The sequence below is a fragment of the Rhinoraja longicauda genome, chromosome 1 (assembly GCF_053455715.1).
Source record: "Rhinoraja longicauda isolate Sanriku21f chromosome 1, sRhiLon1.1, whole genome shotgun sequence".
Classification (NCBI taxonomy): domain Eukaryota; kingdom Metazoa; phylum Chordata; class Chondrichthyes; order Rajiformes; family Arhynchobatidae; genus Rhinoraja; species Rhinoraja longicauda.
The window spans coordinates 142,263,871-142,279,837 of NC_135953.1; the positions used below are offsets into that span (position 1 = coordinate 142,263,871).

General features: G+C 56.7%; 1 protein-coding gene across 1 annotated transcript in view; it reads right to left on the reverse strand.

Annotated features, from left to right (window-relative positions):
- Positions 1-9,226, reverse strand: part of manba (mannosidase, beta A, lysosomal) — a 71,238-nt gene extending 62,012 nt beyond the window's left edge. The window contains exons 1-4 of the mRNA XM_078407716.1: positions 9,021-9,226; positions 6,228-6,322; positions 1,259-1,364; positions 27-197 (exon numbers count right to left, since the gene is read on the reverse strand). Coding sequence (XP_078263842.1) covers positions 27-197; positions 1,259-1,364; positions 6,228-6,322; positions 9,021-9,203 — 555 coding nt within the window. The 5' untranslated portion in view covers positions 9,204-9,226. The remainder of the gene's footprint in view (positions 1-26; positions 198-1,258; positions 1,365-6,227; positions 6,323-9,020) is intronic.
- Between the last annotated feature and the right edge of the window lie 6,741 nt (positions 9,227-15,967).

Sequence of the window (15,967 nt, forward strand, 5' to 3'; positions counted from 1 at the left end):
TGCCTTCAGTTCCAGCAGAGCCTCACCTTTCTGATGAAGTTGACGTGGCATTCTCCATTTTGCTGAGGTGGTGGACAGTCAGGTGGCACTGAGTACTGGCTGTGGGCAGCACTCTGCTCCGCCGCATACAAAACCGCTGATACAAAACGCACCTCAATGTAGTTCCTTTCTTCGATCACATCAGTACAATCAAAAGTCTAAAAGAATCAATAAACCAAAATCAAAACCAACAGCATGTATGAATGTTAAGGTTTACTTATTACAAAGTCCGGTCTTTACATTGTTCAGTATTTTGGACTGGACGATAAATGAAATTCTCTTCAAATTACATAGAAACATAGAAAACAGGTGCAGGAGGAGGCCATTCGGCCCTTCGGGCCAGCACCGCCATTCATTGTGATCATGGCTGATCGTCCACAATCAGTAACCCGTGCCTGCCTTCTCCCCATATCCCTTGATTCCGCTAGCCCCTAGAGCTCTATCTAACTCTCTTTTAAATCCATCCAGTGAATTGGCCTCCACTGCCCTCTGTGGCAGAGAATTCCACAAATTCACAACTCTCTGGGTGGAAAAGTTCCTTCTCACCTCAGTTTAAAATGGCCTCCCCTTTATTCTTAGACTGTGGCCCATGGACTCCATCAACATTGGGAACATTTTTCCTGCATCTAGCATGTCCAGTCCTTTTATAATATTATACGTCTCTATAAGATCCCCTCTCATCCTTCTAAACTCCAGTGAATACAAGCCCAGTCTTTCCAATCTTTCCTCATATGACAGTCCTGCCATCCCGAGGATTAACCTCATGAACCTACGCTGCACTGCCTCAATAGCAAGGACGTCCTTCCTCAAATTAGGAGACTAAAACTGCACACAATACTCCAGATGTGGTCTCACCAGGGCCCTGTACAACTGCAGAAGGAGTTATAGATACCAAATAAACTTCAGAACCAAAGAAGCTGTCGAGGGCTTTCTTCTTGTAGTCAGGTTGGGTGTAGAGGAAATCGGGAGCAAAGACTCTGAACATCAGCACAAACTGGCGTGATTTGTCCAAAGGTATTTGCCCAAATACTCCACTGGTACAACAATTATAATGTGGTTTTTATATTAGTTATATAAAGTTTTACATTAGTTAAATATTAAAACAAATTCCTCGTATGTTGCAAAACATACTTGCCGAATAAAGTATGATTATGATTATGGTTCAAAATTGCAAGCTTGGCTTGTTAATGTTAAATGGGTTTCGCAGCGGTTGACTCACATATCTGCGGAACATGTTACTGGCTGTGCCAAGGGTGACATTGTTGAGAAGGATTGTAGCCACGGTATCCAGCCCATCGCACACCAGGTTTACTCTCTTCCACTTCCTACAAAAGTAATGAGCAGACATTAGTTTAACATTAGGTAGACACAAAATGCTGGAGTAACTCAGCGGGTCAGGCAGCATCTCTGGAGAGACGGAATGGGTGACGTTTCGGGTCGAGACCCTTCTTCAGTCTGAAGAAGGGTCTCGACCCGAAACATCACCCATTCCTTCTCTCCAGAGATGCTGCCTGACCCGCTGAGTTACTCCAGCATTTTGTGTCTACCTTCGATTTAAAACAGCATCTGCAGTTTTTTTCCTACACAATTAGTTAAACATTAAATGTCTGACCGATCTCAGGAGGGGGTTAGAGAGGACATGCAAAGGGATGTGAGAGGGGAGAGAAAGGGAAAGTGAGGGGGGGAAGGAGGATGGGGAAAGGGGAAGTAAGGGGAGGGAGACAGTGGGTAAGTGGGTGAGGGTGGGGAAAGGGGTGGAGAGGGTGGGGAAAGGGGGGGTGGAGAGGGTGGGGAAAGGGGGGGGGAGAGGGGGGAGAAAGGTGAGGAGAGGGTGGGTAAGTGAGTGAGGGTGGGGAAAGGGGAGGAGAGGGTGGGTAAGTGAGTGAGGGTGGGGAAAGAGGAGGGTGGAGAAAGAGGTGGGGAAAGGGGAGGAGAGGGTGGGGAAAGGGGTGGAGAGGGTGGGGAAAGGGGTGGAGAGGGTAGGGAAAGGGGTGGAGAGGGTGGGGAAAGGGGCTAGAGGGCAGGATAAGGAGGGGAAGACAGGGAAAGGGCAAGGAAAGGGGAAGTGGGGGGGGAAGATATGAAATGTGGGTGAAGATAGGGTAGGGAAGGGGGAAGTGAGGTGGGCAGATATGAAATGAGGGGGGCAGAGTGATTGGAAAAGGTGAAGCAGTAAGGGGGAGGAGGGGAAAGGGGGAGAGAGGAAGGGGAAGGTGGGAGAGGGGAAAGGAAAGGGGAGAGAGGAGGGGGAAGGTGAGAGAGGGGAAAGGGGGAGAGTGAATGGGGAAGGGGAGGAGGGGAAGGGGAGGGAGGGGAAGGGGAGGGAGGGGTAGGGGAGGGAGGGGAAGGGGAGGGAGGGGAAGGGGGAGAGAGGGGAAAGAGGTAGGGGAAAGGGGATGATGGGGACTGGAAATGAGGAGGGGTCATGGAGGGGTGAAGAAGGGACAGGGGGGTCTGGGAGGGTCATGGAGGGGTCATGGAGGGGTGAGGCAGGGACGGAGGGGTCTGGGAGGGTCATGGGGGGGTCTGGGAGGGTCATGGGGGACTGGGAGGGGTGAGGAAGGGACGGAGGGGTCTGGAGGGGCACAGAGGTGTGATGCGATGGGGGGAGGGTGGGGGTAAGAGCAGTGTGGAGAGGGTTCAGTTGGATGGGTGTTTGGCGCTGCCACCAAGCACCGCCCCAGTGCTGGAGGGACCGCGTTCCAATTTCCCACCACGAGATTCTTGCAATAAACCTGAGCGTTTTCACCCAATAAACAGCTCACAACGGCCGGTTTCCTTTACCATCGTTACCTTTCTGCGTATCTTTCATTCATTGTTCTTTATCTCTCTACATCATCCATAAATATCTCTCGTTTCCCTTCTCCCTAACCAGTCTGAAGAAGGGTCTCGACCCGAAACGCCACCCATTCCTTCTGTCCAGAGATGCTGCCTGACCCGCTGAGTTACTCCAGCACTCTGTATCCATGTTCTCCAGAGATGCTGCCTGACCCGCTGAGTTACTCCAGCGTTTTGTGTCTATCTTCTGAGAGCTTTTAATGTAGACTTTAGAAAAATCATGGCTCGGCCCCTCACTCTCTCTCACTCTCTCTCACTCTCTCTCTCTCTCCTCTCTTTCTCTTGTCCCCGCCCTCTCGTCCTCTCAATTCTCTGTAATAATCTTTGTGCTGGCTGTTGAAACAAGTCCCTTTCCTCCTCTGTAATATAATACCTTGCAGTCATAAATGTCTAAAAAACATAAAATAAAAAAACAGGTGAAACAGGAATTCCCCAGCATATCAGGCCGCACCTATGCAGCACGAAACAGAGGTAACATTTCAGTTGACTCCATCAACACTTCATGCTACCTCAGGAAAGCAGCTAACATAATCAAAGACTTGGGTTTAATGTGAGAGGGGAAAGATTTAAAAGGGGCCTGATGGGTAACTTTATCACACAGAGTGGTGAGTGTATGGAACGAGCTGCCGGAGGAGGAAGCTGAGGCAGGCACTATCGCAAAGACTTTTGGCACATTTGCCTTTATCAGTCAGAGTATTGAGTGTAGAGGTTGGGAGGTCATGTTGAGGTTGTATAAGACGTTAGTGTGGCCACATTTAGAGCATTGTGTTCAGTTTTGGGCAATATGTTTTCGGAAAGATGTTGTCAAGCTGGAAAGGGTGCAGAGAAAATTTACAAGGATGTTGCCAGGACTAGAGGGTGTGAGCTATTGGGAGAGGTTAAGCAGGCTAGGACTCTATTCCTTGGAGTGCAGGAGGAGAAGGGGTGATCAGAGGCGTACAAAATCATGAGAGGAATGGATCAGGTAGACGCAAAGAGATACTTCCCCAGAGTAGGTGAATCGGGAACCAGAGAACAAAGGTTTAAGGTGATGGGGGAGAGATTTACTAGGAACCTGAGGGGTAACTTTTTCACACAGAGGGTGGTGGGTGTGTGGAACGAGCTGCCGGAGGAGGTCGTTGGGACAGGTACGATTGCAAAGTTTAAGCAATATTTAGACAGGTACATGGATAGGACAGGTTTAGAGGGATGTGGGTCAAATACAGGTAGGTGGAACTAGTGTAGGTAGATAGTGTAGATTCATCAGTCTGAAGAAGGGTCTCGACCCGAAACGTCACCCATTCCTTCTCTCCCGAGATGATGCCTGACCCGAGTTACTCCAGCATTTTCTATCTACCTTTTTCACCCAGATAGTTGTGAATTTGTGGAATTCTCTGCCACAGAGGGCAGTGGAGGCCAATTCACTGGATGGATTTAAAAGATAGTTAGATAGAGCTCTAGGGGCTAGTGGAATCAAGGGATATGGGGAGAAGGCAGGCACGGGTTACTGATTGTGGATGATCAGCCATGATCACAATGAATGGCGGTGCTGGCTCGAAGGGCCAAATGGCTTCCTCCTGCACCTGTTTTCTATGTTTCTATGCGTTACCACTTTCAAGGACCCTTCCCCCTCACTGCAACTTAAAACATGCTTGATTTCCTCTTTCCCAGTTTTGACAAAGGGTTTCTGACCAAAGTCTTCACTTTGTTTCCCCATTTAGATGTTGCCTCATCAGTTCGGTATTTCTGTTTTTTTCAACATCTCTTTGTGTTTTGTTTCTAAATAAACATCTAAAGAAGGATCTAAGAAGAAGGGACCCAGTGGGACCACGGCATCTTATTCTGGATACACAAACGAACTGTAGTTGGTGGAGTTGTCTTACCCAAATAATATTGGCTAAATAGATATGTGTATTTTCACTGCTCACTGCCTCTCCCCAGCAGGGGTGCCAACTATCTCACTCCCAAATACGGGACAAAAGGTGACGTCACCGCCCTGCACCCCATGTGACCTCACCCAGCCAGCGGCCACGTGCTCCCGCTCCACCAATGACGGCCGCCCGGGCCGGGAGGTGGGTTGCTACGCAACCTCCGTTAGGCCTACAGTGTCCGGGCCTACAGTGTCCGGGCCTACAGCAGCCCCCGGGCTACAGTATCTGGGCCTAGTGTCAGGGCCTACAGCGGCCCCCGGGCTACAGTGTCTGGGCCTAGTGTCCGGGCCTACAGTGCCCCCCGGGCCTAATACGGGACAAGGGCGGTCCTGTACGGGACAAACCACTTTAGCCCAAAATACGGGATGTCTCCGCTAATACGGGGCAGTTGGCGACTCTACTCCCCAGAATAAACTTTCACCTAAATTTAATTTTTTGGGGCAGCACGGTGGCGCAGCGGTAGAGTTGCTGCATTACAGCACCAGACCCAGGTTCCATCCTGACTACGGGCGCTGTCTGTACAGAGTCTGTACATTCTCCCCATGACCTGTGTGGGTTTTCTCCGGGTGCTCCGGTTTCCACCCACAGGCCAAAGGCGTACAAGTTTCCAGGTTAATTGGCTTGGTATAATTGTAAATTGTCCCTAGTGTGTAGAATAGTGTTGGTTTGCAGATTGCTGGTCGGCGCCGACTCTATGGGCGAAGGATCTGCTTCCGCGCTGTATCTCTAAACTAAATGTGAACGGAAAACAAGGGCCGGATGAACTTAGTCTGAAGAAAAGCCCCGACTCGAAAAGACACTCATCTTTTTTCTCCTGAGATGCTGCACTGAGTAACTACAGCACTTTGTGTGTATCGCTGGAGGAACTCAGCAGGTCAGACAACATGAGTAGGAAAAAACTGCAGGTTTAAATCGAAGGTAGACACAAAATGCTGGAGTAACTCAGCGGGTCAGGCAGCATCTCTGGAGAACATGGACACAGAGTGCTGGAGTAACTCAGCGGGTCAGGCAGCATCTCTGGAGAACATGGACACAGAGTGCTGGAGTAACTCAGCGGGTCAGGCAGCATCTCTGGAGAACATGGACACAGAGTGCTGGAGTAACTCAGCGGGTCAGGCAGCATCTCTGGAGAAAAGGAATGGGTGACGTTTCGGCACCCGAAACGCCACCCATTCCTTCTCTCCAGAGATGCTGCTTGAGCCGCTGAGTTACTCCAGCATTTTGTATCTAGGTCAGACATCTTTGGAAGGAATGGAGAGATTCAAAGGGTCCCAAGAGGAAACATCATCCATCCATTCCAACCACAGTTGCTACCTGACCTGCTGAGTTCCTCCAGCACTGTGTGTTTCGTTCAAGGCATCTAACACTCGCCCTCAGACACTCTGTATTGAGGCAACCTTCCCTGTTCACCGTTCACCGAGACAGCAGTGTACCACTGACCTCACGTCAGGGGGTAGGGTGAATGTCCGAGTGTAGGTCCAGTTGTCCAACCCAACCCATCGATAGGCTTCATCGTTAAACCTGTAGTATGGGTCCTGAGCCCAAACGGAAGAACACGTGCATAAGAACCCTCTCTCTTTTGGCTCCTCAAGATTATTCTTCACACATGCCCCACACCACTCACCGCCACAACATCGTCTCAACATCCCCACCACGTGCCCGACCACTCGTACCCCACCCTTCACACCCTCCCCCCACACAAACCTTTTGCCACTTCCCCTCCTCCTCCCTCAAACCCTCCCTATACATCCCCTCCAAGAATGGGTCGACTGGGCTTGTATTCACTAGAATTTAGAAGGATCTGAGGGAATCTTACAGAAACTAGAAAATTCTTAAGGGATTGGACAGGCTAGATGCAGGAAAAATGTTCCCAATGTTGGGCGAGTCCAGAACCATGGGCCACAGTCTAAGAATAAAGGGGAGGCCATTTAAAACTGAGGTGAGAATAAACTTTTTCACCCAGAGAGTTGTGAATTTGTGGAATTCTCTGCCACAGAGGGCAGTGGAGGCCAATTAACTGGATGAATTTAAAAGAGAGTTAGATAGAGCTCTAGGGGCTAGTGGAATCAAGGGATATGGGGAGAAGGCAGGCACGGGTTACTGATTGTGGATGATCAGCCATGATCACAATGAATGGCGGTGCGTACAGGCTCGAAGGGCCAAATGGCCTCCTCCTGCACCTATTTTCTGTTTCTGTTTCCCTTCCCCTCCACGTCCCAAACAACTTGCACTGCACCCCACATACCCTCCCCTCCCTCAAATGCTCCCCCACTTCCCCTCCTCTTCCTCAATCCTCCCTCCATCAAACCCTCCCCAACATCGCCTCCCTCAACCCTCCCCCAAACACTCCCCTCCCTCAACCCTCCCCCAAACCACTCCCCTCCCTCACCCCCCCTCACCCCCTCCCCTCCCCTCCTTCAAACACTCCGCTCCCTCACCCCCTCCCCTCACCCCCTCCTCCCTCAACACTCCCCTCCCCACCCCCTCCCCCTCCCCTCCCCTCCCTCACCCACCCTCCTCCCTCAAACACTCCCCTCCCTCACCCCTCCTCCCCCCTCCCCTCCCCTCCATCAACACCCCCCCTCCACCCCTCCCCCCTCCACCCCCTCCCCTCACCCCCTCCTCCCTCAACACTCCCCTCCCTCACCCCCTCCCCTCACCCCCTCCACCCTCACCCCCCCCCACCCCACCCCCCCACCCCCCCCACCCCCTCCCCCACCCCCTCCCCTCACCCCCCTCCCTCACCCCCCCCTCACCCCCACCCCCCACCCCTCCCCACCCCTCCCCCCCCCCCCCCCACACACTCCCCTCCTCACCCCACCCTCCACCCCCCCACACCCCACCCTCACCTCACACCCCCCCACCCCTCCCCCCACCCACCCCCCCCCCACACCCCCCCCCCCCCCTCCACCCCCACCCCCACACACACCCCACCCTCACCCACCACACCCCCTCCCCACCCCCCCCCCACACACCCCCTCCCCACCCCCTCCCCACCCCCCACCTCCCACACCCCCCCACCCACACCCCCTCCTCCCCTCCCCTCCCTCACCCCCTCCTCCCTCCCCTCCCACACCCCCCCACCCCCTCCCCACCCACCCCCTCCCCACCCCCCCCACCCCCCCTCACCCCCTCCTCCCCTCCCCTCCCTCACCCCCTCCTCCCCTCCCCTCCCTCCCCTCCCTCACCCCCTCCCCTCACCCCTCCTCCTCACCCCCTCCCTCACCCCCTCCCCCTCCCTCCCTCACCCCTCCTCCCTCACCCCCTCCTCCCTCCCCCCCTCCCCTCCCTCACCCCTCCTCTCCCCCCTCCCTCACCCCCTCCCCTCCCTCCCCCCCTCCCCTCCCTCACCCCCTCCCCTCACCCCCTCCTCCCTCACCCCCTCCCCTCTCCCCCTCCCCTCCCCTCCCTCAAACACTCCCCTCCCCACCCCTCCTCTCCCCCTCCCCTCACCCCCTCCTCCCTCAAACACTCCCCTCCCTCACCCCCTCCCCTCACCCCTCCTCCCTCACCCCCTCCCTCACCCCCTCCTCCCCTCCCCTCCCTCACCCCCTCCTCCCTCACCCCCCTCCTCCCCTCCCCTCCCTCACCCCCTCCCTCCCTCACCCCCTCCTCCCTCATCCCCTCCCTCACCCCTCCTCCCTCACCCCCTCCCCTCCCTCCCTCACCCCCTCCCTCCCTCACCCCCTCCTCCCCTCCCCTCCCTCACCCCCTCCTCCCTCACCCCCTCCTCCCTCACCCCCTCCCCTCACCCCCTCCCCCTCCCCTCACCCCCTCCCTCACCCCCTCCTCCCTCACCCCCTCCTCCCTCACCCCCTCCCCTCACCCCCTCCCCCTCCCCTCACCCCCTCCCCTCACCCCCTCCTCCCTCACCCCCTCCTCCCTCACCCCCTCCCCCTCCTCCCTCACCCCCTCCTCCCTCACCCCCTCCTCCCTCACCCCCTCCTCCCTCACCCCCTCCCCCTCCTCCCTCACCCCCTCCTCCCTCACCCCCTCCTCCCTCACCCCCTCCTCCCTCACCCCCTCCCCCTCCCCCCTCCCCCTCCCCTCACCCCCTCCTCCTCCCTCCCCCCCTCCCCTCCCTCACCCCCTCCTCCCTCACCCCCTCCTCCCTCACCCCCTCCCCCTCCTCCCTCACCCCCTCCCCCTCCTCCCTCACCCCCTCCCCCTCCTCCCTCACCCCCTCCCCCTCCCCTTCCCCCCCCCCCCCCCCCCCCCGGGGCTCTGTCTGACCGGGACCAGGCCGCGGGCGAGGAGCGCGCCGTGCGCGTTGCCGGGGACGGTGGCGGGAACGCGCACGCGGCCGTTGCTGATCTCCCAGGCGCGCCCGCCCAGCCCGTGCACGCGCCCCGCGCTCCCGCCGCCCACGGTCACGGCGGCAAAGGCCACGGTAACGAGCAGCGACAGCGGCGCCATCCCCCACACCGGCGCGTGACCACCGCACGTGCGCGCCTCCGACACCGGCGCGTGACCACCGCACGTGCGCGCCCCCGACAACAGCGCGTGACCGCCGCCCGTGCTCGTCCCCCACACCAGCGCTGCCCCCGCACCAGCGCGTCCCCATCACCAGCGCGTCCCCGTCACCAGCGCGCCCCCGCACCAGCGCGTCCCCATCACCAGCGCGTGCCCCCGCACCAGCGCTGCCCCATCACCAGCGCGTGCCCCACACAAACGCGTCCCCGTCACCAGCGCGCCCCCCACACCAGCGCTGCCCCGCACCAGCGCGCCCCCGTCACCAGCGCGCCCCCCCACACCAGCGCTGCCCCGCACCAGCGCGCCCCCGCACCAGCGCGTCCCCATCACCAGCGCGTCCCCGTCACCAGCGCGCCCCCGCACCAGCGCGTCCCCATCACCAGCGCGTGCCCCACACAAACGCGTCCCCGTCACCAGCGCGCCCCCGCACCAGCGCGTCCCCATCACCAGCGCGTGCCCCGCACCAGCGCGCCCCCCACACCAGCGCGTCCCCATCACCAGCGCGTGCCCCGCACCAGCGCGCCCCCGCACCAGCGCGTCCCCATCACCAGCGCGTGCCCCGCACAAACGCGTCCCCCACACCAGCGCGTCCCCCACACAAACGCGTCCCCGTCACCAGCGCGCCCCCGCACCAGCGCGTCCCCATCACCAGCGCGTCCCCATCACCAGCGCGTCCCCGTCACCAGCGCGTGCCCCACACAAACGCGTCCCCCACACCAGCGCGTCCCCCACACAAACGCGTCCCCGTCACCAGCGCGCCCCCGCACCAGCGCGTCCCCATCACCAGCGCGTGCCCCGCACCAGCGCGTCACCGTCACCAGCGCGCGCCCCACACCAGCGCGTCCCCCACACAAACGCGTCCCCGTCACCAGCGCGCCCCCGCACCAGCGCGTCCCCATCACCAGCGCGTGCCCCGCACCAGCGCGCCCCCCACACCAGCGCGCGCCCCACACCAGCGCGTCCCCCACACAAACGCGTCCCCGTCACCAGCGCGCCCCCGTCACCAGCGCGTCCCCCACACCAGCGCGCCCCCCACACCAGCGCGTCCCCGTCACCAGCGCGCCCCCGTCACCAGCGCGTGCCCCACACCAGCGCGCCCCCGTCACCAGCGCGTCCCCCACACCAGCGCGCCCCCCACACCAGCGCGTGCCCCACACAAACGCGTCCCCCACACCAGCGCGCCCCCGTCACCAGCGCGCCCCCGTCACCAGCGCGTGCCCCGCACCAGCGCGTGCCCCACACAAACGCGTCCCCCACACCAGCGCGTCCCCGTCACCAGCGCGTGCCCCGCACCAGCGCGCCCCCCACACCAGCGCGCGCCCCACACCAGCGCGTCCCCCACACCAGCGCGTCCCCGTCACCAGCGCGCCCCCGTCACCAGCGCGTCCCCCACACCAGCGCGCCCCCCACACCAGCGCGTGCCCCACACAAACGCGTCCCCCACACCAGCGCGTCCCCGTCACCAGCGCGCCCCCGTCACCAGCGCGTGCCCCGCACCAGCGCGTCCCCCACACAAACGCGTCCCCCACACCAGCGCGCCCCCCGTCACCAGCGCGTCCCCCACACCAGCGCGCCCCCGGTCACCAGCGCGTCCCCCACACAAACGCGTCCCCCACACCAGCGCGTCCCCGTCACCAGCGCGCCCCCGTCACCAGCGCGTCCCCCGCACCAGCGCGACCCGTCACCAGCGCGCCCCCGTCACCAGCGCGTCCCCCACACCAGCGCGCCCCCGCACCAGCGCGTCCCCCACACCAGCGCGTCCCCCACACCAGCGCGTCCCCGTCACCAGCGCACCCCGTCACCAGCGCGTCCCCGTCACCAGCGCGTCCCCGTCACCAGCGCGTCCCCCACACCAGCGCGCCCCCCACACCAACGCGTCCCCGTCACCAGCGCGTCCCCCACACCGGCGCGTCCCCCACACCAGCGCGTCCCCGTCACCAGCGCGCCCCCCACACCAACGCGTCCCCCACACCAGCGCGTCCCCCACACCTGCGCGTCTGCACACCAGAGCGTCCCCGTCACCAGAGCGCCCCCCACACCAACGCGTCCCCCACACCGGCGCGTCCCCACACCGGCGCGTCCCCCACACCGGCGCGTCCCCCACACCGGCGCGTCCCCACACCGGCGCGTCCCCCACACCAGCGCGTCCCCGTCACCAGCGCGCCCCCCACACCAACGCGTCCCCCACACCAGCGCGTCCCCCACACCTGCGCGTCTGCACACCAGCGCGTCCCCGTCACCAGAGCGCCCCCCACACCAACGCGTCCCCCACACCGGCGCGTCCCCACACCGGCGCGTCCCCCACACCGGCGCGTCCCCCACACCGGCGCGTCCCCACACCGGCGCGTCCCCCACACCGGCGCGTCCGCACACCGGCGCGTCACCCGCGCGCCCCCCACACCAACGCGCCCCCCACACCAACGCGTCCCCCACACCGGCGCCTCCCCCACACCGGCGCGTCCCCCACACCGGCGCGCCACCCACACCGGCGCGGCCCCCCACACCGGCGCGCCCCCCACACCGGCGCGCCCCCCACACCAACGCGCCCCCCGTCACCAGCGCGTCCCCCACACCAACGCGTCCCCGTCAACAGCGCGTCCACGACACCAGCGCGCCCCCGACACCAGCGCGTCCCCCACACCAACGCGTCCCCCACACCAGCGCGTCCCCCACACCAGCGCGTCCCCCACACCAACGCGTCCCCCACACCAGCGCATCTCCCACACCAGCGCGTCCCCCGACACCAGCGCATCCCCCGTCACCAGCGCGTCCCCGTCACCAGCGGAACTTGGGTGGAACTCAGAAATGAGAAAGGTTTAGCAACACTTATAGGGGTGTATTATAGACCGCCAAATAGGGAACGAGAATTGGAACAGCAAATATGTAAGGAGATAGCAGATATTACTAGTAAGCACAGAGTGGTGATTGTGGGTGATTTCAATTTTCCGTATATAGACTGGGAATCACATTCTGTTAAAGGGCTGGATGGTTTGGAGTTTGTAAAATGTGTGCAGGATAGTTTTTTGCAGCAATACGTAGAGGTGCCTACCAGAGAAGGGGCAGTGTTGGACCTCCTGATAGGAAATGAGATGGGTCAGGTGACGGAGGTATGTGTTGAGGAGCACTTTGGGTCTAGTGATCATAATGCCATTAGTTTCAATATCATTATGGAGAAGGTCAAATCTGGACCAAGGGTTGGATTGGAGAAAGGCTAATTTTGAGGAGATGAGAAAGGATTTAAAAGGAGTGAAATGGAAATTGTTGTTTTATGAAAAGGATATAATAGAGAAATGGAGGATATTTAAAGGTGAAATTTTGAGAGTACAGAGTCTTTATGTCCCTGTTCGGTGGAAAGGAAAGAATAATAATTTGAAAGAGCCGTGGTTTTCCAGGGAAATTGGACACTTGGTTCGGAAAAAGAGGGAGATATACAATAAATATAAGCGGCAGGGAGTAAATGAGGTTCTTGAGGAATATAAAGAATGTAAAAGGAATCTTAAAAAGGAAATTAGAAAAGCGAAAAAAAGATATGAGGCTGCTTTGGCAAGTAATGTAAAAGTAAACCCCAAGGGGTTCTACAGATATGTCAATAGCAAAAGGATAGTGAGGGATAAAATTGGTCCATTAGAGAGTCAGAGTGGACAGCTATGTGCTGAGCCGGAAGAAATGGGGGAGATATTAAACAATTTCTTTTCTTCGGTATTTACCGAGGAGAAGGATATTGAATTATGTGAGGTAAGCGAAACAAGTAGAGTAGTGATGGAAATTAGGAGGATTAAAGAAGAGGAGGTACGGACACTTTTGAAGAATATAAAAGTGGATAAGTCTCCAGGTCCTGATAGGATATTCCCTAGGACATTGAGGGAAGTTAGTGCAGAAATAGCAGGGGCTATGACGGAAATATTTCAAACGTCATTAGAAACAGGGATGGTGCCGGAAGATTGGCGCATTGCGCATGTTGTGCCTTTGTTTAAAAAAGGTTCTAAAAGTAAACCTAGCAATTATAGACCTATTAGTTTGACGTCTGTGGTGGGAAAATTAATGGAAAAGATACTTAGGGACAATATATATAATTATTTGGATAATCAAGGCCTGATTAGAAACAGTCAACATGGATTTGTGCCTGGAAGGTCATGTTTGACTAATCTTCTTGAATTTTTTGAAGAGGTTACCAGGGAAATTGATAAGGGCAAGGCTGTGGATGTTGTCTATATGGACTTCAGTAAGGCATTTGACAAGGTTCCACATGGAAGGTTGATTAAGAAGGTTAAATCGTTGGGTATTAATAGTGAGGTTGCAAGATGGATTCAACAATGGCTGAATGGGAGATACCAGAGGGTAATGGTTGACAATTGTATGTCAGGTTGGAGGCCAGTGTCTAGTGGAGTGCCCCAAGGATCTGTGTTGGGTCCACTGTTGTTTGTCATTTACATTAATGATCTGGATGATGGTGTGGCAAATTGGATTAGTAAATATGCAGATGATACTAAGATAGGTGGAGTAGTTGATAGTGAGGTAGATTTTCAAAGTCTACAGAGAGACTTGGGCCTTTTGGAAGGGTGGGCTGAAAGATGGCAGATGGAGTTTAATGCTGATAAGTGTGAGGTGCTGCATTTTGGTAGGACAAATCAAAATAGGACGTACAGGGTAAATGGTAGGGAATTGAGGAATGCAGTGGAACAGAGGGATCTGGGAATAACTGTGCATTGTTCCCTGAAGGTGGAATCTCATGTGGATAGGGTGGTGAAGAAGGCGTTTGGTATGCTTGCCTTTATAAATCAGAGCATCGAGTATAGAAGTTGGGATGTAATGTTGAAATTGTACAGGGCATTGGTGAGGCCGAATCTGGAGTATGGTGTGCAGTTCTGGTTGCCAAATTATAGGAAGGATGTCGACAAAATGGAGAGGGTACAGAGGAGATTTACTAGAATGTTGCCTGGGTTTCAGCACTTAGGCTACAGAGAGAGGTTGAATAGGTTGGGTCTTTATTCTTTGGAGCGTAGAAGGTTGAGGGGGGACTTGATAGAGGTTTTTAAAATTTTGAGAGGGACGGACAGAGTTGACGTGGGTAGGCTTTTCCCTTTGAGAGTGGGGAAGATTCCAACAAGGGGACATAGCTTCAGAATTGAGGGACAAAGGTTTAGGGGTAACATGAGGGGGAACTTCTTTACTCAGAGGGTGGTGGCTGTATGGAATGGGCTTCCGATGGAAGTGGTGGAGGCTGGCTCGATTTTATTATTTAAGAGTAAATTGGATAGGTATATGGATAGGAGGGGATTGGAGGGTTATGGTCTGAGTGCAGGTAGATGAGACTAGGTCAGGGAGAATGGTCGGCGTGGACTGGTAGGGCCGGACAGGCCTGTTTCCATGCTGTAGTTATATGTTATGTTAAATATGTTAAACCAGCGCGTCCCCGTCACCAGCGCGTCCCCCACACCAGCGCGTCCCCCACACCAGCGCGTCCCCGTCACCAGCACGCCCCCCACACAAACGCGTCCCCCACACCGGCGCGTCCCCCACACCAACGTGTCCCCCACACCGGCGTGAAAAAGTTTCTTCTCACCTCGGTTTTAAATGGCCTCCCCCTTATTCTAAGACTGTGTGGCCCCTGGTTCTGGACTCCCCCAACATTGAACTGATGGCTTTGGGTCTCCGCTTATGCTGTGTGCCCTGGGGATTCTCACACGCCGCTGTGGTGGCTGTTTAACTCTATGTTTAATTTCATGTGGTTATGTATCTTGTTGCTTTTTTGTAAGACTGTTGGCAAATCAAGTTCCTTGTATGTTTACATACTTGCCTAATAAATTAATTACAATTACTAGAAACATCCTTTGCACATCTTCACTGTGAGAGGATTTGAGTTTAGTAGCAAGGTGGTCCTACTGCAGTTGTACAGGGCCCTGGTGAGACCGCACCTGGAGTATTGTGTGCAGTTTTGGTCTCCTAATTTGAGGAAGGACATTCTTGGTATTTCGGGGGTACAGCGTAGGTTCACCAGGTTAATTTCCGGGAAGGCGGGACTGACATATGAAAGAATGGGTCGACTGGGCTTGTATTCACTGGAATTTAGGATGAAAGGGGATCTTATAGAAATACAAGACCAAGTGGACCCGTTGGGACCAAGTGGACCCGTTGGGCCCAAACCTCTCCTGCATTGGTGCAGCACCCTCTCCTCTCCCCCCCCCCCCCCCCCATCCTTTCCCCCTTCCTCCCAAGGAGATAGATTTAAACTTTAAAAAGTGAATAACTTTGGCCTATTTTATCACTTGCATCTAAGTAACTCTAAAATCGTACCACCACTAAAGTCAGACTAATCGACCTGTAATTTCCTTTCTTTTGCCTTGCTCCCCTCTTACACATTTGTGATTTTCCGGCCCTCTGGAACTATTCCTGACTAGTGATTCTTAAAAGATCACTACTAATGCCTCCATAAAGCCCACAGCTACCTCTTTCAGAACTCTGGTGTGGTCCATCTGGCCTATCTTCAAATCTTTCTATCTTCAAATTAATTCAAGACTTATCTATCGTCAAATCTTTCAGCTTCCCCACCACCTTCTCATTAGGCAGTGACTGCACTCACTTCTGTCCCGAGTTGAATGTCTACAATTGCCAGGCCACTCCAACCCAAATAGGTTCTTGGCCAAGCAATGTTACACTTGCAAAGAGAAGGACTGTGACATTATGAAACCTTATTGATTTGAGTGTAG